This window comes from Zonotrichia albicollis, chromosome 6, assembly GCF_047830755.1.
Source record: "Zonotrichia albicollis isolate bZonAlb1 chromosome 6, bZonAlb1.hap1, whole genome shotgun sequence".
Taxonomy (NCBI): Eukaryota; Metazoa; Chordata; class Aves; order Passeriformes; family Passerellidae; genus Zonotrichia; species Zonotrichia albicollis.
Window position 1 is genome coordinate 7,773,819 of NC_133824.1, and position 24,120 is coordinate 7,797,938.

Consider the following 24,120-nt stretch of genomic DNA (forward strand, 5'->3'; position numbering starts at 1 on the left):
AATATACACAGTGACTGCTGAGTGGTTATAAAGACTGATTTGGGGCATGCTGCTTTGATTCAAGTAACTGTCCACCAGCCCTGCAGGAAAATGGGTTTAAAGAGAAAAGTGGGAAATCCAAAGCTCTCTATACATTCAACAGCTCATAGCCCAGCCTCAAGCTCAGTAGCAGGCAAGTGTCAAAAATAGTCTCTGTTCCTGCAGACAAGGCTTTCTGGAATTAGGGTATTAGCTGTGTGAGACAGAAAGCCTAGACAGTACATGCAGACACAGAAGAAGAATTTGTCTGCTGCTCTCAAAGTGCATACATTTTGTGTATTGTTGCTTAATTTTTATGGGGGTGAAGGAAGATTTCCAACAGTGGTAATTTTTTTTTTTCTCTCAAGATTTTACAATTTCTCAAGCACAGAAAGCTACAGCTCGTCTCAAAAAGATACACTCTTGAAAATGAAATGCCCGTGGAAAAAATGCAGTAAAAATGTTGCCTCTCAGAGGAACAAATCCAAAGGATAATCAGTCATTACCTAAAGCCAGTTCTAAAAAAAATCTCATCCAAGACCCTCACAAGAACCCAGAGATATATTAATATACTGAGATACAAGCACTTGCACATCTGACACTTATTACTTTTCTTGTGTTGTTTCTACCCCAGGACATATGTGACTCTTGAATTCACCCCTGCATAAGCACAGAAGTGAGCAACCTTTCTTTCAATTCTATCTTTCTCATAGACATATTCACTATTAATTAGGCTTTACAATTTTTCCATCATTCTTTCAGTACATCAATAACCTTATGAAAGCACACAGCTGCTGTAAGAAATCTGGATTGCAGTCTAGTGAGATGAGAAGTGTGGTATTAGGCTTTTGTTTCCTGGAAGGAATGCATATACAAACCGCTGCAAACCAGTACGTCTAGACAGAAATGGGAACTTGTGCTGCTACTCTGTTTAGCATTTTCTCCTCTGAAATTCAGAGCAGAGCAGGAGTAGCTGTGCCTCCTCCTGAACAGCAGGCAGGTTCAGCATAAATGTATTGATTACCAGCTCCAGTTACTGAAACTGGAAGGCAGGTAACAGACAGCCTGCATCTGCCTGTCATGGCTGTGAGACTGATGATTTTGAATACAGCCCAGGAGTCTGCAGCCATGCTGAAGACACACACATGATGAACTTGGTCTTCATCAGAACTGAGCCAATGCCAACCAGGGTCCGTCAAGGAAATTAAGATGTCCAGAAAACACAACCTGGAACAATTTCATATAATGTTATACCACAGTAAAAAATGCACACACAAAAAGAAAAAAAAAGCTGACAAATTGCAGAAGGGCTGCTAGAAAAATCTACAGTAAAAAATAAGCACTTTCTATATAAATATCTCTCTGTATTTACTATACCCAAGTTGATCTCTCTTTTATTACATTTCTATACAAAACTGCTATCGGCTCTGTTCTCAAATAAAGCTCTCACCTCCACACAATTTGCATCCAAACTTTCTGGCCTCAAGACTTAAGATGATTAACTTGCATTTCATTTCCATGACTGTGGCAGCACTTAATCAACAAAGTCTCTAGTTATATGTATTTATATAGATATACATGTATATATACACACATACATACATACATACACATGACAAATACTGTTGAAGATTTCCTTTCTTCCAGTGTTTGTATTGACAGTCATCCTAGAAGGTGAAGGCATACACAACTCCCACAACCACAATATTTCCAATTGTTGCTATTATTGCAATCCATAACAATATGGCATCATTTGAAGAACGGGATGTCTCTTCTGGTGGATTCTGCATGGAAGAAGCTGCATGGACGTTGGCTGATGAGTTGAACAGGGAGTACTCTGTACTAAAGTCCTCGTTGGGTGAGTCCATAAAGGCTCCTCCCATAACAGGAAGCTGTGAAGAAAAACATGGCAGAATCAGACTGAATGCTAATATCTGCTTTTGCATTGTCTCAAAGTCATTATCAAAGACTAACCATTAGCTAACTTGCAAAATTACTGAGATTTTGTGTACATGGTGCTAACCTGTCAGGAATGTCACAGATTATAATATTTCTGCCATTTCTGTTGGAATCAATATTATTGAAGAAAACCTACATATAATACATGCAATATACAGAAGAGCTCGCATGCAGGCTCCAAGTCAGCCTAAGTAATCATATGTATTTAGAAGAGATACCCATATACACAAAACACTCACATACCAGAATTTGAGTTGGTATCAACAGGATTGTTTTGTGACTACCAGCAAAGGTATCATGTCACTGCAAGACATTGCACTAGCACAGAGAGGATCTGATGCAGAGAATTTGTGCTCCTCTTATGCATCACTCAGAAGCAAACTCTTGGTTTATGTAGAGATCACGTAAAAAGTTCTTACTGTAAAAGAGCTGGAGTGTACTCAGAACTTCACTTGCAAAACATAGCACTGCAACAATCCAGCATTTATAAATCAATACAACAGAAAACTTCAAAATGGATTTTGAAAGGCTCCATCACAATGCAGTAAATGGCAGATTTCTAAAAGTTTTTCCACACCAGAAAATGTTCTGGGTAAGATAACAGTTACTCAATACACTTTGCAAAAGATAAAGGAAGAAGAAACTGTTTAACCATGTCCTTTTACATGTTCCAGTTGTCTTTCCAGCTTCATCCTAGATCACAATACATATTATTCAGGGTTCAAGAATTATTTTATCTCCATATAATGTTATAAAATGACATCCTTCTGCAAATGAATGGATTCCTCATTCAGGCAAGAGAGGGATACCTACTACAGTACAAAGACCATTTACAACTAAAAAAGGTTCACACAAAAGCTTTTTGCTTCCATCCTTGTCCCTTGTTTGTTTAGGAATGCAGAACCGTAAGAATCTCCCCTGACTCACTGAGTGCAGGCTCCAAGTCTCATGTAAGTATAGGACAATGTTTCAGAAAAAGCTGCAGAACATCTATTTCACATATCTATAAATGCTCAGGACACATGTTTCTGAATACCCTGTAAAAAACCACGAGCAGTGGGGGTATGGAAAAGCCCAAGTCTCTGCAGTACTCTCTAACCAAACTCTGTCAGGACTGTAGCACACAGGTAGACCAAAACCACGTATTTATGGGATAAAAAAACCCCAGAGTCATATGTCTAAATTTCTCCACCAAAATTCCATCATGGCATCGATGATTGGTTTGATCTTGAGCAATTAGTAAAACCTAGACATCAGTGCATCTTACCTACATCTCCCTGTGAGTCCAGGGCTTCAGGGGAAGCTGAAAACATCTGTGAATATTGTCCTTAGGAACACCCTCACTGCAACACCAGCCAACCTTTCCTCCCTCATAGTGGTTTCCATGCTGCTGCTGTCATCCAATCTTTAGACACAATCTCCTGTTTTACACCCTATGAGTAAGTGTCTTTGGGGTTTTGGTATTAATTTTCACCTTTCTCAATAGGGCTCTCTTCTACTCTAACGTCAGCACTACTGCTGCTGAAGTCACCACAGCCTGTGAATAACAGAGGAACAAGCCTTGCCTTCACTCAGCCATATCACAGGAGGCTGCTACACCTTCAGCCCTAAACTTCCCTGTCAATACTCACTGGGCTGAAAAATCATCTCTTTCAGCACCGTGTCCTTCCTCTCCTGCATCACATTTTGATTCCCTCAGCAACCTCTCCCTTTGTAACCAAACTACACCCATTCTGGCTGTGTGCAGCTGTGCTATGGAGGCTGCTGAAATGGACAGCATGTGAGGATAAACCACCTCTGCTCTCTATACTGGCTGAAATCTACAGACAGCACTAAGGCTTTGATAGTCTGAGAATGAAGTCATTTTTTTTGCTTGCCATGCATAACGTTTTAGAGAGACATAAAAGACAGGCTCTTTTTCAAAGCTGACTGCTGAACAAATTTCATCTGTACTAGAAAATATCATGTCACATTCAAAATTAAACAGAGAATGATGAAAGACCACAGTGGATATGTCATGCTACCTTATCCACATGAAATAAAATTATCTTTGATATCAGATATGATTAGACAAAAGCAGTTTACAAGAAACCAAGCAGGAAATTGCAAAAGTAAAGTCTCATACGTTCTCCCTGCATCACAGATTTTTGCTGGCCATTTCAACACAATGCAATTTAAAAGAGAGCAAAAGCTTCCATTTCAAAATCCCAGCTTGATCTCTTGATTCAAATTCCACCGGCCTTTTTTTATGTCTTGGGATTTGATAAGGAAAGCATTTTTCAGTTTTATCAAAATTTCTTTTTATGTAGAGATTGCCATAAAAGGCAGCTCTGACTTCAAACAGAAGTGTATTTATGCAACAGTGATGCCATATAACAGCTACAGAGACTCTAATTAAAGATCTCTGCTCCAAATGACAGTAATACATTTACCATACTGGCAGTAAAATGCTCAACCAGAGGTGCTTGCCTCCTTAACAAACCACTTTAAGGCTATCAGCATTTAGGACAGTCAAATCTGCAAAATCTTTCAACTGAATCATCCCAAGTATAGGGGCACACACACAAGTGTATGTGTCCAATATGGTGGGAGGTCATAAACACAGTTCTGGTGATTGATACCTGGATTTTGGGCCAAAAATTCTGTGCTCCCAAGCAGTTATTTGAAATGACAGGTTTCCACCCTGTTAGTTCCCCTGCTGCTGTCACAAAGGCAGGGAGCATCCATGTAGCAGCACAGCTACACAGCACGCTGTAAATTATGTCAAATTCGAATCTCCTTGTACTGTCTAAGGCTCAAACAAGCTGTCTGCACCATCTGAGGGGAGCACATGGTGAAACAGCTCATCTGAATCTCTGAAAGGCTTGAGGTGACCTGGTGTAAAGGACTGACATTCAGCATCTGGCACAGCCTCTCTCTGTAAGACTGAATTCCAGTTTTTCTGTTTGTAGGTCAGTAGCACTTCACCACAAATCTGGAAATAAACCTTCCTGCCAATTTCCCATTTGCAAAAATCATCTCTTGCTAAATGTGCATTCCCCCTTCTGACTGCTCCAGCAGCCTCACATGAGAGCAGGAGGAACTGCCATATGGTGTCCGAGAGAAAGTCCATCTCCCTTGGGTGGGAGTGGCTCCAACAGTGGCCATAAATAGATGCTTGGAGAGTAACAGCACGACAGGAGAAACATGTCTGATACTACCCCTTCATAACTCACAGCCTCTGACTGTTTTCAGCTTAGGAAGGTCATAAGCCAGACACCATTGCTATGGACTTAATAACTTGCAAAGAATTTTGCTACCATGAACTTGTCCAGACTACATCTGATCTCATCTGAAGCTGAGCATCCTTCTCAATCTGGCCTCTTGGTGCCACTTAACAGTCAGGGTTGCTCAGTGATTAGAGTCATGTAAATCATCCTTGGGAGATATGCTATCTCTCCACAGGAGAGAGGGATGATTAGTATCAGTGGCAATCTATCTTTTTGGTAGATTAAATTCAGTGAAATGAATCTCATCCTCAGTCTTTATGTCTTCATTCTCCCATAAGGTACAGTATCTTCCCTCTGCAGTCTTATTTGAGATTTTACTTATTTGATACCTCCAGACCTGACCCTAAAGAGAGTTGTGAAGTGCTTGTGATTAACAGTAGGCTAAGGACAGAAACCTGCAATTCTCTCTGTGACTGCTCTACTTTTCTGCCTGTGCCTCTGCAAAGCAAATACATGCCAATTTACATCATCCAGAACCTTCACCCATGTCACAGCCATTACAGTGACCTGCAGTCTGTTTAGCCCCAGAGGGTATCTATAGTTCAGGCAAGGCTGCCACCCTCCCCAGGAGCACAGGATGAAGAGGCCAGGGCAAAGGGTTAACTGGGAAACAGGACAGTGAGGGACAGAACAGGAGCAGACCAAGGGGTAACCCTGTAGCACACTGTTTGGAAATGAAACTCCTTTCCTAGAGACTGTGTTGACATTGTTAAGTAGCAGTAATAGTACATTGCTTGCTAAATGGCTTCTGGGACCGGCAAAGAAAGAATTGAAATCATTAAATAGCAACAGGCAGAAAACCAAACAGCAAAATGTCAAGTGGTAATGAGAACACCCACTGTGCTGAATACCTCCCACTGGCATGCTCTGGGGTCACGAGGGGAGCAGCCCTTGAACAGTTCTGTGATGCACTTCTAGTTAGCAGAAAAATCCTATTTTATAACCAATGTGATCCACAGGAATGAAAACCAGCATGTCAGGTACCAGTCACTGATACTGTAAGTATGACAGCATTCTTAAGCAGCAGCATATAAAATCCATCCCTTAGTAATAATATTGTTCCATTTATTTGAGAATCAGGTGTCTGACATTTTTTCATAGTCAGCTAGAGAATTGTGACACTTGGCTGCTGCCACCTTGTTGGGAACCCAGGTTAGGCATAGATATTTGAAAGGACAGCTGAATCTTCTAGTGAGAAACTAAGAAACCTCAGCAGCACCTTTAACATCTCTGCTGTACCTTTGCCGTGGTCTCCCCAAGCATCACTCCAGGAATGGGATGTTAACAGGTGAAATGTCACCACAGCTCAGGTGTTGTTTTGAAAAATCCATGTTGCTACTTCAGAATATCTAACTTTCCAGTGTTTCTTTTTTGTTAAATTTGAGATATCATCTTTTTACAAGATGGCATGATTTGAATACATAAAGTAAAATTATTATTTCCCTCTGCCCTGGTAGCATGTGATCACTGCAGTGCATATTTGTGTCTGAAAACATTCCACCTGCACTCATAAATTAATCTAGCACAGTTGCCAAAGGCACTAGCAATGTATGGGTTCACAAATTCATCATAACAACTTGATTCTTAAGGTCTTTTTAAATGAATGTTTTTTTACTAAGGAGACACCCCACATGACCAGTACTCTCTCCACAGTAATTCTGTCTCACAGAAAAATGCATATATAGTCTCCTTACCTAAAGCATGCACTGTAAATGAAGATGTGCTATTGGCTATTATTGATTTACAGGTAATATCTGGAGAACCAAGTTCTTCTGTTCACTGTTTGCCAGAATATCACCCTGCTGTTTAGAATGCAGGCTGGGTGCACAGTGACAATCAGGACTTGTTCTATGTTCACTGCAAGTGGATCCCTTTGAACACATTAAAACTACACACAAAATTAACCACCGCCCAAGGCAATCCTCTTTAATTTAATTAAATATGTCTAATTCTGAAGAGGAAGAAAATGTTTTATGCACTTATCTTCACATTCTCATTTTAATTGATTCAGATTCCTGCTTCACCCTGAAATCACAGTCTTAGATTGACAAGCTTAGAAAAAACAGCGGCTTATTTTCAAAATACAGTTGTCAAAATGTTCACCCTACCAGTGGCAATGGAAAATTTTCACTCTGACATGGAGGCATCAGGATTTCACCTGTTATTTTAATCCTGTTAAAAACTTTCAACTTTATAAATCTCTGCTTTTCTTCCAATCCATTCTATTCCTAGGACCTGTGCATTACTTCCTTCACTGCTTTCCAATCCATGCTAGGCTAGTTACAGGTCTTTGTCCTTGTAGCTTATAGCACTATTCAGAGTTGTTCCATACCAGCAGTATCTCAGATGCTGGAGGTCTGAGCCTTGCTGTTGAATCACACACTCTAGGAGCTGCCTTGATCAACAGATGTCTGGATGTTTAGGAAGGAACAACCCAAGATGTTCCAAGATGCTGCAGCAGACACACCAACTCTGAGTTTGCTTCTGGCTGTAAAACTGGTTTCCCTTAACTGAGGTATCCCCACAAGGAACTGAGCTCAGCTAGATCAGCTGGCCCTAAGCTACTGCTTTTATGAGCACAGGTCCTGGGCAGGCAGGCTGCAACACCTCTCTGTGGAAAGTTCCCCCGCTGAATTAGCTGCAAAAAGCAGTGTAGACACCTGGCATGAAGACAAGTGAAATTTTCACTCTCATATTGCTGCATAGGTAGCATCCAAGATATCCTAATGATAAACATGCTGTGATTCCACTCCTGCAATTTACATCTGCCTAGTGCCTCGTTGAAATAGCTTTTTTATTTCAAAGATCCCTACTGCTTTTAAACTATTATTTTCAACCAACTGCTGCTGGATTTCATCTTCCAAGTGCATAAGACTGAGAACAAACAAAAGCCTTTTTAATAAAAAAGCTGACAGTAGCTGACAAGTCTCAAAAGGATACAGAGAAGTTTCTCATACCACCCCTGGCCCCAAAAGTTCCTCCTCTCTTTCCAGCCAATGCCAGCAATGATGCATCAAGGAAAAGAGCAAGCTTTGTCAGCATTGAACAAAAATTCAAATTGCTGTGAAGAAGCCACAACTCTAAGTCACCCATAATTTATATTGTGAATCTGTATATCTTAAATTGGAGGGAATTGTGAATATAATGAAAGAGTGCAGGGCAGCCAAGCAGACTGTGCTTCATACTACCTGAATGTCTGTGGAACAACTCAAAAAAAGCAGCACTAGCTGACCTTATATATCTAATCCAACTGATGTCAATGTCCTATTGTGGACACCAAGGTGGGGGAAAAGATGCCTGGCCCCCATGTACAGTTACAACTTTAATGCTTCCAGGAGAACATGAACATAAAAGAAAAATATATAAACAGAGGGAGCCTGAAAGGCAAGCATTTATCAAAATGGAAAACCTCAGTGGGAGGATATAAAACTGACCATCAATGTTATCATCAGGAGGAGCTATTAAAATCTGTTTACAATTTCCCAAAGTGGAAAACCAGAGGGCACTTCACATCATGTGTAGTCACATGACTGGGAAACTCACGGAGAACAGGAATTCCTTTAGAGATAAGAGCAATTTGAAGAGTTGGAACAGTTTAACACAGAACATCATTCTGGAAGACCTTCAAACAACAAGCCTCAGAGTTTAAACTCTACTAATACATGAAAAGAAAGAGGTCGTGATTATCTCACTGCTTCCAAAATTTTGGCATTGGTGACTTCAAAGCCAAACTGCAGGATTTAAGTGGACTTAATTGTCTCCTGTTTTGATCCAGGCTGGCAATTCCTTTCTGGCATCAAGTTCCTCTATTACAAAAACCACCCTGAATTAAGTAAACAAGCAAGCAAGCAACCAAGCAAAAAATAATCCTGGGAGAAGAAAAGGAACAGTACCTTTGTGTAATGTTTTGATGTCCCAAGGGACAGCTTTTGGGACAGCAGGCTGTATCACTGACAGGAAGCAAGCACATGGCTGCACAGTATCAGTTCTTATGCACAGAGTAAGTGGCATGTGCCAGAAGGTAAAGAGGAAAATAAGAGTAACACAAGCTGATTGTAATGGCACTTCATATCTGCTGAGAAAAAGGCATTCCTACCATAAACAGAAAAGCCACATTATGGGCTGTAAGTAGAAAGCCAAATAGCAGAACTCAAGAAAAAATGTATTGGAAAATAATTGAACAAATCCTAATCATATTTCTCAGAGTGAAAAAGGACTACTCAGATCCTTCCTCCACTGTAATCTTTGCAGCCCTGTTCATCTCTAAAAAAATGGTGATGGCTCATTATCAATTTGGTGATGTGGCCAAGATTCTGGGTAGCAAAGAAAGAGACTGGCCTTCATATTATTTCGGTTTTCCTTCTGCTCCCTCTCCTTTAGCCTAGCAAGATGCTCAGGCTGTTCTCCAGGAGGGTGGGGGGATGTGTGGAGAGATGGGAATTGGCAGCCATTCACAACAAGGGAAGCAGTGACAATTTCAAAAGCAGAACTACTTTGAGATGAAAAATTGTTTAAACCATCAGACTTCAGGCATGGGCAAAAGTAACAATTTTGTAATTTGCTGTATCCTTCAGTATTTTGTAATCAGGATGCTTTTCATAAACACTAAAAATATTTTTAAGGGGCAGGTGTTAGGAGCTGGAACTAGGAGGATGCAGCATTTTGGACATCATGTTATTCCTCTAGAGGAAAAAAATAACTGCACAGAAATTTCTCTATGTTGCATATGCTGACCACTGCTCAAACCAAAACCCAAGAGCAATAAAAAAATCTTGCATGTTCCTCCAATCCCTGCTACACGGCCCATGAAAAATTAATTGGCTGAGATTTAACTAAGCCATACTAACAGGCTTAGCTCTATTTCATCACAGAAATTACTTACTATTCCATGTAGACTCAAAAGCTTTCAGACCTTCCAAACTATAAATCTCATGTATCTTATGTTACACACCAATGGCTGTACCGCAAAGACAAGTTGAGATACATTTATCTATTGAGAGAAACAATTACTACCATTGCAGCTCAGATGTATCTAATGATGTAACATAAATGCCTCATTTTCAGCATCTTTGGGATAGCCACCTTGAACCTATCTTCAAATATGATAAGAGTTAGGTCACTGTAATAATGCAAACACACTGGGAAGAATTTTATTCTATGACGACTTCCAGAGATTAATTCTCTCATGGAAAATACTTGCAGGCATCCAATAAAAACCCTCAGAATGGAAATTAAGACAATTTAAGAGATTCAACTTATTCCATAAAGATTATTTTTCTTAAGCCTATATATTCTATCAGAGTCTCTGAAAAAACAGCAGAGAGAGAAAACTGGTAACGATGTCTGAAATATTATTTTGGCTATGCAGCATTTTTATCCAACATTTTTTCCTATTTATTTTTTCTTTCCCTTTCATTCTCATGTTGCATTACATCCTCACAAACAAAGGAGTGGGGAGGCCTGAGGTATGCTGAGAGAATATTTGAGGTATCTCTCTTATGCCTTACGTAAGGCTATTTTCGTAAATATTTTTGCTTGTGTACTTGGCACCTAGTTCAGGACACACAACAAGCCTGAGAGGCAAAAAAACAAGGTATTCCAATTGAGATGGACAAAAAATGGAGAAAAAACTGACACTATGCTATTCCTCTTTATGTCTGGAGATGCTTAGGGTAGCAGCCAGCACGAAGAACAAGCAAAATAGAGAGCTGCTTCCAGGAAGAAAGGAGGACTGCCAAATGCCCCTACTGCATACACTTCATTTGATGGAATATCAACATGTGTCAGGCTGGCATCCATCGTGATCCCATCAGGCATATTAGCCTCAACATATGGCTTGAGCAGCCTACAGACTACACATTCCTCTCAACTCATTCTGTAAGTAGCAGTTTATAACTAAAGAGGCACAATTTGCTTAAAAATTAATCCTATTCCCTTGCATTTTTTGTCTTGTGAATGAGCCAATCACACATTACACAGGAGAATAAAAGCTGGAAGTTGAAACCATGTTGATGATTTCCTAATTTCGGGTATTTGAAGAGTAGTATTCACTGGGCTTAGAAAAGTTCCATCCAACATTAACTTTTTGTTGAATATTATGAAGAAATAAATGCTTGATCAAATGTCAATCTTGAGTGCTTAAGAGCTCAGTGCCACCAAGCAATCAGTTCAATCATCTAGGATTTACTGTTCCCATAGCAGAGCCCAAGGAAGAGAAGCAACATGTATTTCTCTTCCCCTTTGGTGCAAGATCAGCAGGCATGACAGGAACAGAACTCACAATGACTTAAAATAAGCCTGGCTCACTTTGCTTTGAAGCAAAAGAGAAGAATCCATACAGGACATTTCACTGTCTCTTTGGGAGGGCAGGAACCTTCATCAAAGTGTGAGAACAGCCAGCATCAGAGCCAAATATTCCATATGTTCTCACCAACCCAGATAGTCACAACTCAGGTTTTGCTTGTGTACCAGGACCATCAAGGGATGATTAAGTGTGGCTGAACTAGACAGCAGCTGATGACAGCTTGATCACGCCAAACAAACACAGAACAGCCAAGCCATCTGTGTTTGTGTGCTTATGTTTGAGATTGTTCAAACAGTTCAGAGCACATTACAGAAAAATATAATAAATTATGCATTGATTCTCTCTAGATAAGCCTGTCTATATATGTATAGGCAAAATAGCACTCAGTGCCTAAGATACTTAGGATGGGTACAAAACAATGTTTAATTTATTATACAACTGTTTGTAATTCAATACTTGTGCTTGGAACTCTTGGGGCTGCTCAGGATAATTAAAGCCATAGATATGTAACAGTTTTCCTCAGGAAGTAATGTTTTCCTACCCAAAAGTGATTTCTGTAAAAGCTTGTTCAGTTATTCTTGTGTTATGGAAGGCTGAGCAGGGAACAAAGAAAATAAAGTCAAAATGTATTGTATTTGCATTTTCTTCTCATTTCACTCAGTGGAATATGAATTATGGAATCACTGCTGGCCTGGAGAACTGGAACAGTTGAGAGCGAAGTGATTTGGTATTCTCACATGCTGATGGAAGATGCAAGTTCACACTCCCCTGGTGTCTTAGGATCTCAGGATATTTGAGGAAATGTTTTGAAAGTACATAAACAGGAGAGAGATGTTATTGTCCCTGAAGTTGACAGCTGTTCCTGAGTATGCTGCAGTTTAGGTACTGAAGAAATCCCCCCACCAGAAGAGAGCACCAGTTGAAAATCTTTCAGGTAAAAGGTTTTGAAAAGTAATCAGGAAATGAGCTGGCTCCAAGGTCAGGCAGGCTTCCTCCACAGCCTGAGAGCCAGAGTAAATGCAGAGTCCTCTGCAAGCTGAAGGTCAGAGCCTTCTGAACCTCAGATTGGCAAAGGAGCAAAGCAGCAAAACAGCTACAGGATACCTTTAAGGTGCTTTAAGAGACAGGTTCACACTGAAGCAAGACACATACACCCATGTAACTTCCGACATTTACACATGCAATTTTGTGATGGTATCTTGCACCTACAGATCCAATTTAAACACAACACATCGGGCCAAAAGCAGTCTAAGACTGAGAATAATTATCAGCTATGGGAACACAAAAAGTAAGGTGTAGTACCAAGCAAGTGAATGGCACCAAAATCCAAAACTCTTGCTTTTTTAAACTCTTAGTACAAGCCCTACAAAAACAGTTGGGGAAAAAAATAAATAAAGCCTGGCAGAAGCACAACATTCTCAGCCCCAGGAGATGTGCACATGCATGGCAGTGCAGCTCCCAGCCCTTGGCTGGGTTCTTCAGTCCAATCTTATATATTCAAATAATGAACTCCCTCATCTAGATTATAATACTCTTACCCATGCTGAGGTTTTATTTATGATCCCTCTGAACTCAACTTAATTAAAATATCACCATCTCATTTTATCAAGGCAGCAATGAGTGCACCATAAAAAGATTAAATGATGGAGGAGACAAAAATTGGAGCATCCACACAGATTTTCACCAAGGAGCCACTAGCTCTGAGACAGGTGCAGATCAGTTAACAACAGAGTTTGGTATCCCTGCATCATTGCATCATTCAGTGCAGCCTTAGAGCTTAATGCAGCCCCTGATAAGGGAGAATTTTTAAAGAAAAGTAACAGGCAAAGGAAATGTCATTGGACATAGCCCTGTAACACTCTGAAGGTTTCTGCATGCTGGGGAGAAAGAGGGCTCTCCCTCACCCAGTGGCCTGACAGGTTCCCATCTGCCATAGAGGGACCTTCCCCAGCCACAGGGAACCTGAATTGCAGCTCAAGCCTTTTTCAAGCTGAGCATCACTCATCAAAAATCCAGAACAGAAATATTAAAAAGCAGCATGGGAGTAGTTCAGTAAAACAGTGCAAATATGTAGTACTTGCAAAAATGCAAGCATTCCTCTCATCTTTAATCATTTCTATTTTGAAATGCTGGATTGAAGATCTTCATTTCAAAAATATCTCCAAGAGACTTGTGCATCCCACACCACCATTCTATGTCTTGCAGGAATAAATCCAAAACACAATGAGGCACTGAGAGCTCAGGAAGAAAATTCACAAAGAAGAATTATTACAGTGGATGCCACAAGAAACAATTAAAGCCATCAGCAAAAAAACCTACAGAAGGGCCTAATTCCACCTGGTTTGCCCCCTCAGAGATGCCTCTTCAAAAATATTCTCAAAATTACCATCCAGTCAAAAAAAGGTAAATTTAGGGATTTAAATTGGACATGAAGAGATCCCTTGAGAAGACATTTATTGCTCTCCATTGGCAATGTATGGGAAGCTAAGTACCTAATCCTAAGGCAGTGCACACAGTGCTTATTTGAAAATCGGTACAAAACCTCAAAAATGTATCTCATTACCTGCTGGAATGGGAACTTATTACCTATTCCTATTTAAGGATATTTCCTTACTTATTTCCTACTCATTTAAAGTTTCAGAGTTGCAGTAAAATTGAAACATATATCTAAAATTAACTACACAAAACCATTTTAAATGTAACTAAATCAATAAACCAGTAGTAAAAGGAATAGCAGATAAAAATGAAAGATTTTTCAAAAGTAATTGCAATTTCTCCAAATCAGTTTTGCATTTTGGAAGTGCCCTGCAAATCATGAGTGTAATATGAATGACTGTACTTGGAAAGCAGGTCAGAGGGAAAAAGACACATTAGGTGACACAGAGGTGACCATAATAAAAAGATTACCACGTTCACTCAAGATAAAATGAAATCAAGTTAGAAAGTTTAAAACATTTGAAAAAACCAAAGTTTTCTATGTATTTGTTGGTAGGGCTGAACTTAAGATTTTACAGAGCTTTTCTAAGGCTTGAGTAAGATCTTTGCGACATGGATGCTGCTTTGAGTGTTCTCCTCCTAGCACAATTCAATACCTGATCAATTGTCCCATGAAAATAAACTGGAATCCATGCTGCGAGACATTTCCTGACTAGGAAGGCTACATCACTGATCCCTGCATTACATCCTACCAAGTACCACTTACCAAGTTAAGGCATTACATATTTATTGTCGTGTGTATAGAATTAATTACAGAATAAAACCCCATTTAATCCATCTTGTTGCTCAAAGAGCATCGTGGAAATATAACTGATAAAATGCAATACATCAGTGCAAGATGTCCAGATTCAGAACAACCTGAAACCAGAAAGTATTCCCCTTGGAAAGAACTTGAACATATTCAAGAAGGTAGTTTCATTATCCTGAAGGGAATCTCTGAACAAACTTGTTTGATCCAGCCTGTAATACAAGACACACTTATATGAAACACACATACAATGATAAAATGTAGCAAGTCAAAGCCCTCAGAAGGACCTCAAGAAATGTCCCTGTGATCCCTAAGAAGGACTGGGTGCCAGTAAATAAAAGAGCAAATGCAGCATGGTTAAACTTTAATTATATTTGGCTCCCTCAAAACAGATGCTCCCAGACAGATTTCTGTTTCACCCACTAATGACTGTCATACACAATCATGTCACTGATTTCAGAGGGCTGCAGGGTTTGCACGCTTGCAGGCAAAACCAACAAGACACAGCCAAAGAATATTCACAAAATCCAACACCCTGCTTCAACCAACAGGGATATTTAGCCACTGCAACAGAGGGAAGAGAACCAGACTGTGCTGTGCTTTTTCAGGAAGGGGAACAATTGTCAGACTGCTGGTGTCTGTCACAACCTCTGCCTGTAGGAGCAGTGCCCTCCTGACTGTGCTTGGGAGGCAGCAGTGTGCTGCTCCTGCTCACCCTCCGGTCTGGCTCCTGCATCATCACTCACTGCTGAAAGGATAACACAGGAGTGAGATGAAAAGACAAACACAGCTAGGCAGGGGGGCAGAAGGAAGAGCAGCATCACAAATATGTGCAGGGGAAGGCAAGCTGTTAGGACATCATATATGCATTGGGTATTTCCCATTGTCCCAGAGCAAACCCCTCCCAAGAAATCTGTTTTTCTGATTACTTCAGATATGACCCCCATAAGATTTAGAATGGGCCTTGGTCAACTTCAGCTTTCTGTTTAAAGATCTACAAAGAATGTAATGGGAAAGGGAAGCACTCATTCCCAGTCTGAGGGTGTCTCTCACGCTTGGGTCTTACCAGCTTGGATGAGAACTCATTAAAGTGGAGTTTGAGTGTGGAGCTTGAGTCTGGTGCTCTGCAGCACTGCTGTCATGAAGCTCATTTCATTAATTTTTATTAAAGTCAGCTTGTTTTTCTTACAGCTTAAATAGAGAAGTAATAGGAAACAGAAACAAACACGTCTGTCCCACTCCTTTGGTTCTGGGGGTGGACAGAGCCCTGGTGTGACTACACACCAATTCCTACATACACATTAGGGACACCACTGAGTTTAAACATGTTCTTCAAATACCAGGTAGAGATCATTTCCCACCTGTGTATCCCAGCTCTGCCCACAGCAGCACTTTTTCCCCACAAGGCACTAAATTACTCCAGCACTGAGGTAACAAAACCAGTGCCACCATCTCCAAGGTGAAAGCAGAGCCTGGATTTTGCAGAAGAGTAAGATTCCACCTCTCACCTTCCATCATAACCCCCTTCCTTCTGTAATCCTGTAGTGCAAGCACCATCTGTTTCCCCAAAGGGAAGGTGCTTGCTCTTTGAGGAATGTATAAAAACTGAGGATTTAAGAACACCACAAGTACCCCTTGTCCATATAGTTATACTCCCTGTAAATCTCACCAATACCCATCCTTTCTATTTCAAGCTTCTTACAGTTGTACCATAAGAAAAAAAGAAGGAAAATTAACAATTCATCCAATTCTTGATGATCTGATGGAGAAAAAAATAATAAAATTTCTAGAAAGCATTAGAGTGCACAACTCATTACTGAGGAAATATCATTGGGTCACTCTGGCCTTTAGAATAAACCACTACCTTTCAATGGAAAGTATAGTCCAGATTGTGTTGATAAAACCCTTATCTATTACTTGGAACCAAGCCCTGGCTGCCAATTGACTGTGGCCTGTGAAGGCTTATAACAAGATGGGCCCTGAGCCAGAATCTGTTCACATGCAGAGAAACATCAGCAAAAACAGCCAGTCAGGATTTGTGTCACAACAAGATCTGTGTTACAAATCTGATTATTTGCACAATGAAGGAGGAAGAAAAAGGAAAAGTGGAACTAATTTTCTTTATGGACTTTAATCTTCTCCTTTTATTCATATTTAAAGTTCCTTCTTGCCTTATCTTGTCTGCTTTGATTGTAAGCTCTTCAGGAGTTTTTGCACATTTTCAGTGTCCACCACAAGATCAGCGAATGAGTTTAAAACATTACTAGGGTTCATCTCACTTTCAATTCCAAAACTGCCTTAATCCTTAATGGACTAGTGATATTCTGATGTTAATTTTTAATCATGCTCATCTACAGCTTGTTTCACTAATCCTAATGAACCAATGGCTTCACAACACTGAACAAACTCCACATACAGCAAGCTATTCTCCTGCTGGAAAAATAAAAGTAAAGCCAAAGGCTGATCTTGAACACCTTTCACCAAGAGGCTAAAATACAGGGGCATGCTCATTCTTCTTTTCAGAAAACACAGTGGCTTTGGTCAAAGGCTGCTTGGCATTCTGGGGCTGAAAAGTGCACAGCTGACCCCTGCTGATCTCTTGTTATGACAGCAGAAAAGCAAAAAAATGCAGCATTGGCATCTGCCAACTGTACTTGGGCATCCACAGACAGAACAAGATGAACCAATATGAGTTGACAGCCTTAAAATATTTATCTGATCCATATTATTTTCATCTTGGGCCTTCATTTAAACCTGAAATTTAGATGATGACATGTTTCTTTCCTTTTCCGGAATGCAAAGATATTTTACACGTGAAAAGTTTGACATTAGCAGAGTGAATTATAGGGACATTGATGTACTCTGATTTCTCAAAAGGTTACTGTGATCTTTTGTTGATTAAGAGACATGATGTCACTGAGATAAATGCTTCAGTTGCTATTAACAACATCTCCCAGTGACACATCAAACATTTTTACACAAAGTGCTGGATAACATAAGGAAAGGTTACTTTTCATGTCAAAGAACAAAGTCTGTGACCTTAATGATTTTGCTTTGCATTACAGTAGAAATGTAAATGCTTGGTTTAAGCAATACTGATGCACTATTCTTCACAGTTCAGAAATCAAGCATTAAAAGACACATGTAAGAAGCTTTTTCCAGGTGATAGCCTTTGCATCTGCTGGCCATCTTGTTCTTTCAAGTGAAAAAGATATGAAGGAAAAGAAGCTACCAGGAAGACTAAATCTATTTTTAATAAAAAATGAACTGCTGTTTTCTATCATGATTTCAGATGATTATATCATGGCACAAAGTGATGAATGGTAGATTCATGATGAATCTGCCTCATTTTCCCATAAAGATACTCAAAGTGAAAAGAAATTGTTCTAAATCAGACAACTACTAACTGGACCCAAACCACTCCAAGCCTATCTGACATAAAACACAGAGGTGGTGACTTCAGTTCAAGGTGACAGCTCCCTCTTCCTAGACATCCTCATCCATACCTCCCACACAAGCTTTTTCTACCCTCTCCAAAATCATGGAGTCAGCATGGAATGAAATACTTGTCTTCAGGACTCATGCATTTGTTGGAAAGATACAAGACAACCTCATCTTTCACACGGCCTACAAACTCCTACTGGGTAACCTGAACTTGTTGCTCAAAGGATTTGGTTAAAAAGATGGAGTGAGGGGGTGCAGAAAAGGTACAACCAGTTATCATTTGATCATGGAAGGCCTGGAAAGAAGAAAATACATGTTTAGTCCACCTTGCTTTTAAAGACATCATTTCAGTGACAGGGTGAAAATCTAAACAGATTAACCTGAAATGGACTATGCAAATGGAGTCCTTGTAACGCAGTGATGCTGAAAACCGGATCTGAACGCGTGCTTTGGAATCCAGATCTGAGAGCAGATGCATGTGTGATGGCACAAGAATGTTTTTATCTCAATTACTAAAAATGCTGCACTGAGGGAAGAGGAGGGGCATGCTGGCAGGCAGCTGCAAACAGCTGTGAACAAGCTGCCCTTCCCCACTCACAGGGTGCTCAGCAGGACTGCCCAACCAGCGAATGAAGAAGCAGGGGAACTCAGACTGCTTCAGTGAAAGGAAATTTGCACGAATGAGGATATCTACAAAGCAATGATTCCTTTCTGTCAGCTTCACTGCATTGCTGCTGAGGTGAGAGCATTAAAACTGAAGTGCTAACAGGATTTATCAGCACTGTAAGCAGCTTTCGGAATTGTTCTCTAGTTATCTCTGTTACTTAAACTAATTAATAAACTAATGACAGTCTCTTTATTGATTGTCATTTTAATTGGTTGTTCTTTTATTTGTTTCAGGCTAAACCCCTGATATGAAGTCACTGAAAAGGCTGCCCAAAATGAGATATACACAGGCTGCTGTTAGGCTCCTCTGTAACCCAGTTCATTGCTTGGAAGAAAAGGGCACTGCTATCTGGAATACAGCAGCTGGGTGATAAACAGCCAGTGACTATGGAGCATTTTTGGGAGAATCACTGTCAGACTGACAGCTTCAGACATATATGGCTTTATGTATGGGAATAAAATTATGCTTAAAAAATCCTTCAAAATGGTGTCCGTGGGCTGAATATTCAAATATCTGTGATTTGAAATGTCTTAATTTTTTTACTCTATCTAGGTAGTAACAATTCTAGTTAAATATAAGGATCTCATAGAACCTGTGAAAATAGAGAAAAAGGTCTTGATAAAAACCCAAGAATAAAGGAATGGGAACAGGACAAAGATGGAAATGAAACAGAAGTCCAGCTGTTGTGACTGTTACACACATCAGCAGTCCAGCCATGGCCCAGTATTTTACCAACTTTAAAAAAGGACAGTTTTCAGCAGGTATTGTGGAAAAGACCCCATAAAGCAGCTTTGCTGTTTGTGTGAAAATAAATACAAGGCTGAGGACATATTTGGGAAAAGGCAGCTCTGAAATAAAAAAGTGATTAATGGATGAGACTATGGCAGCTGGAATTAGATGAGATTTGGAAGGGAAATACAGAAGAATGGATGAGATGATTGATACAAATGTTCATTTATTATATAAATAGTCCTCATTTGAGACAGATGAAGAAAATGCCAAACATGACCTAACAAAACAATTGTTTGTTTTTTTGGTTAATATTTTCAAGTTTCCAAATCTTCACAGCACTTCCAGTTTGCTCTGCATTCAGTGAAGCGCAGAGTATGCATCACTCGCTTGTTATCTCCTCAGCTTATATTTTTCTCTCCACAGGTCTGTGCAAAGCTAATTTGCCTTTTACTTACAGATTCTGAGCAGTTTGTGGGCACTGCACTCAGGCTGCCTGCTCTGCTGCAGAAGCAGCTATCACCAAAACACCCCTGACACTGCCTGCAAGACATATTAGTGAGCGGATTTACATCTGCTTGTGACTCCTGTGTGGCTTTTTTCAGTTCTGCTGTTTATGTGTCCCACATGTGACAGCTGTAACACAATGTTTTCAGCATTGTTTCCTCTGGATCATGCCTATATCATGCAGGCAAAGCCTGCGTTTGTTCCCACCGATGATTCACAGCTGCTCTGAGCATTGAGCATTCAGTGCACAGAGTCACAGACCTGGCAGCAAATGTGTCACAAACACCCCTCTCCTGGATTGCCCTTTTGCTCTTCAGTGAAAGGCACTTCTGCTCTGGCAGACAGGGGCATTCATGCTGGTGGGCAGTGGCAGATGGGCAGCAGAAGAGCAGTGCCAGCCCCCAGTGCTGCTTGCCCACGTGCCCCTCAGGATGCAGGGACCCCCACTCTGCCCAAGGCTCACAAACAGGGGCCACCTGCTCCTGCACGCTGGCACCATGGCCAGGGCTCACCCTGTCCTTGTGTGGCAACAGGGTCAGGTGGCATCCTGTCGCTGGGAGGCTTTCCTGGGCAGGGAGGAAGGTGAGGGCTGGCTCCCTCTGGTCAGCATCGGGTTTATATGACGTGAATGCACATATGCCCCCACTGCTGCTTTGCTTCCTGCTTTTTAACAACAATTGTTCCCATCAACCTGTCTCCTTGAAAATGTATCAGGTTTTTCAAAAAATACATGTGGATGCTACCTAGTGGCTTCTGTAAAACAGATTAAAAAGGAAAAAAAAAATCCAGTTCTAGAGGATTCAGGTTTTTGCTGATGGCTCCCACAACATAAATCCAGTGCATGGTTTGGGCAGCATAGGCCACAGTTAAATATGACCTACAAAAATAAATGTAGCTCAGACTGTATATGAAATAAATAGTCCAAAACCAGTTCACATCACATTTGAAAGACGACTTGGAATTGTGCTGCTTGAAGCACTGGTTCCAGTAATTCCAGGCATCACAAAAGCCTACTTTCTGATTAATTAGAAAAAAATTAAGTGTGAGGAGAGAAAAAAGAAGGCCAAATATGCTGACTGCTGACTTTTATGCTTTGGAAGTTACAACCCGGTGTCTCCAGGGAAAGGCAGAGCTCTCCTAATGCTGAACCAGTGAGACTGACATCACCGACATACACATCCAGGTATGAGACTCTACAGAGAATATAAGTTACTGAATAAATAGATCCTTAGTGGTTCTCAGAAATCAGCACTCACATTATTTGATACTAGGCAGAAAAGGAACAGTACCATCACACAGAACCATGGCAAAGGAGGGTCAGGTGGCAGCAGAGATACTCAAACTCTGCCACATGTTGCTGTGACTCAGGTGCAAGGCTGCAGCAGCCTGTTAAAGCAGGGTGGCAGTGAGAGAGATGAACAAAGAACAAAGGGTAAAATATTTCATCACAGCCCTGAAGTCAGGCCCCTGAAAGCACCATCCACGTTGAGCTTTTAAGCACACACAGCCACACTGTTTCCCACACACTTCAAAGACAGAGGGCCAGGTAAGTCCCACTTAGGAACACTGACAGCAGGCCTGATTGCAAAGGCCCTCTGTAGCTGCCACTGTGCCAGGGTGTCTCTCCAGGAGAGCTGCTAAGGGGCAATTAGCACTGATCAGACCATGTAACCAATCTGGTGCACTCAAGGGATGATGGCACTCAACTCCAAGCCAAACATACAGATCCTGACATGAGATGCTTTTTCTGTGTGGTCCCCTCCACAGCTTTGAGGAGGAGGAAAGCAGTGACAACAGGAAAACCAGAGCACAACATCCATGTCCCTGTGTCTTCATGGGATATTATGGACTCACCCTCCTTCTGTTTATCTGGGATTGTTCCACTTCAACCCCCAAAACAGATCACAGATTTTAATCCTATAAACTCTCTTGACTTACTGTTTTTTTTATATATCTATTGTCAGCCACTGTTTGACTTCAATAAAGATTTACTGACTAAATACAACAAGTTTCATGCCCACATTTCTGGGGATGCAATGATGGAAAATATGAACTTCTCCATTTGTTTCTTGGATATCCAAGACAAAGTGTTTATATTTTCAATTTCTTTCCTCCACATTTTCAAATGAAATAGGAAAGCAATCTCTAATTGTTATTTCTTTAAATGTTTGCTCAACTATGAATTTACTTGGCCTTTCTTACAGTAAATATCACTTGCTTACATGTGAGAATTACTCATCACTACTGAGCAGGTAATAAAATCAGTGAATACAATGGCAACAGCAGACAGGAATCAGCATGTTCCTGCATTTGATGAGCCACTGCTCTTCTTGATACCACTTCACTCAGAAGAGAAATGTGTGCTTTCACCAGGTAAGTATGTGGCCTTGACCTTAGCTCTTCTATTAAGTTAACAGAGTGAGATTCTCAGGACAAGCAGTAGGTTGCAAAACACACAGAAAGTGCTGACAGAGCTATTTTACCTGTGCCTCAATATTTTTCAAGTGACTGATTTTAAAAATAAATTGCTAACAATGCAACTGCAGGAATATCATGTTTGTTTATTCTCACATCAGTGACTGAGAAACTGTAAATAGGTGTGACAGCTGCTGCATCTCCTCTGTTGTCACCACTCTGCTGCTCCTGTGAGGCAGGCAGTGAACAGGATGACTACTAGGACTGACAGGAGCATAGTATGATCCTGAGGCAAAGAGCTGTACATGAGCTCTATTACTCCTAAACTGATGGCAGGGTTTCTGTCAAAATCAGCATGCAGAAAGATGCTGCTTATTTTTGGGGAAGAGCACACCCTGTTCTGCTTGTTGGCCAAACTTTACTGCAATGGTCCAGAGTCTGAAAGTCCCAGTTTTCTAAACTTCTGTGCAATCACCTGCCAGATTCATTTTGAAGGAAATGACACCACAGTTTAAGAAAACCAAACAACAAAACAAAACAACATAAAAATCAGAGCTTGATAGTCATGAGTCCAGTACCAAAAGACAGAGCTACAAGCTTCAAGCATAACTTCATTAACATCTGGAAGAACTCAAGGGATGCTCTGAGCATCCCTGCGGGACCACCTGACTGCACATGTGGAGGAAGAAGGATTTGCTGCTTTGCCTCTGCAACCAATGGCCAGTTTGAGGTTCAACACTAAAGAGCACCAAACTGGGAATAAATGCTCACTGAGACCCTTATCTCCTCTGTGGCCTCATGGGACAGTCCAGCCTTCCTCTCTGTATCCTTTAATTTCAGGTGAAACTTCACACTTTTCGTGAGAAGTTTTGATGTTTATGAGAATGAAAATCACATTAGAGGTTTAACTCTGTAAGCTGTAGGTCACTGCTGGATGCAGCAGGTGGACAACAACCCTAAAATACAGTGAGCAACAGACACAGCTCTATCATGTGTGTCTGGCTTCCACCCTACTTGTGCTTGCCCATGCTGGCCCAGCCTATGGTCCCTCACCTCCCTGGCCATGCCACATTCCTATGGGACAGAGCAGAGGCTCCACAGATCATCAGAGTGTTGGGGTGCAATGTCCTTACCATGTCCCACACAAATTTACAGTATATGCCTGATGGTTGCTTATATTGTAGTGCCCCTGAGATCTCTAGAGTAAGTATGGAGATGCACACATATCCTAAATGCTACATGTTTCTGCAAAAAAAATATCATGGATGTGGTGGAGTCCAGTTGAATTACCATCATAATCTATGGGCAGTACAAGACATTGATCTTTTTTTAATAATTAAAAAATCTAACACTAAGAAATTATTGAATCTGTTTGCATTAATGAACTTATATCCTTGATTAGGCAAGGCTAGAGTGTAAAACTATGTGACTAGTTTTCTAACAGCAAAGATCAGGCGGCAAAACAAGACCAACTGTCATTACAGAAGAGACTCTCCTATTTATTGTTCTCTAGAACTGAGTTTTAAGATTTTTAGTAACACTTGATTTTGCCATTTCCAAATCC

The 24,120-nt window shown here is 40.6% G+C and overlaps 1 protein-coding gene across 3 annotated transcripts in view; it reads right to left on the reverse strand.

Annotated features, from left to right (window-relative positions):
* Positions 1–298: 298 nt before the first annotated feature.
* The window catches only part of C6H14orf132 (chromosome 6 C14orf132 homolog), a 34,514-nt gene continuing 10,692 nt past the window's right edge, over positions 299–24,120 (reverse strand). For 2 of the 3 annotated variants that reach the window (XM_074542403.1, XM_074542404.1), the window contains exon 2: positions 299–1,910. In XM_074542403.1, the coding sequence (XP_074398504.1) occupies positions 1,686–1,910 (225 nt within the window). In that variant the 3' untranslated portion in view covers positions 299–1,685. Of the gene's footprint in view, positions 9,208–24,120 lie in introns of those variants that run through there. The other variant, XR_012580705.1, reaches the window with a different exon arrangement.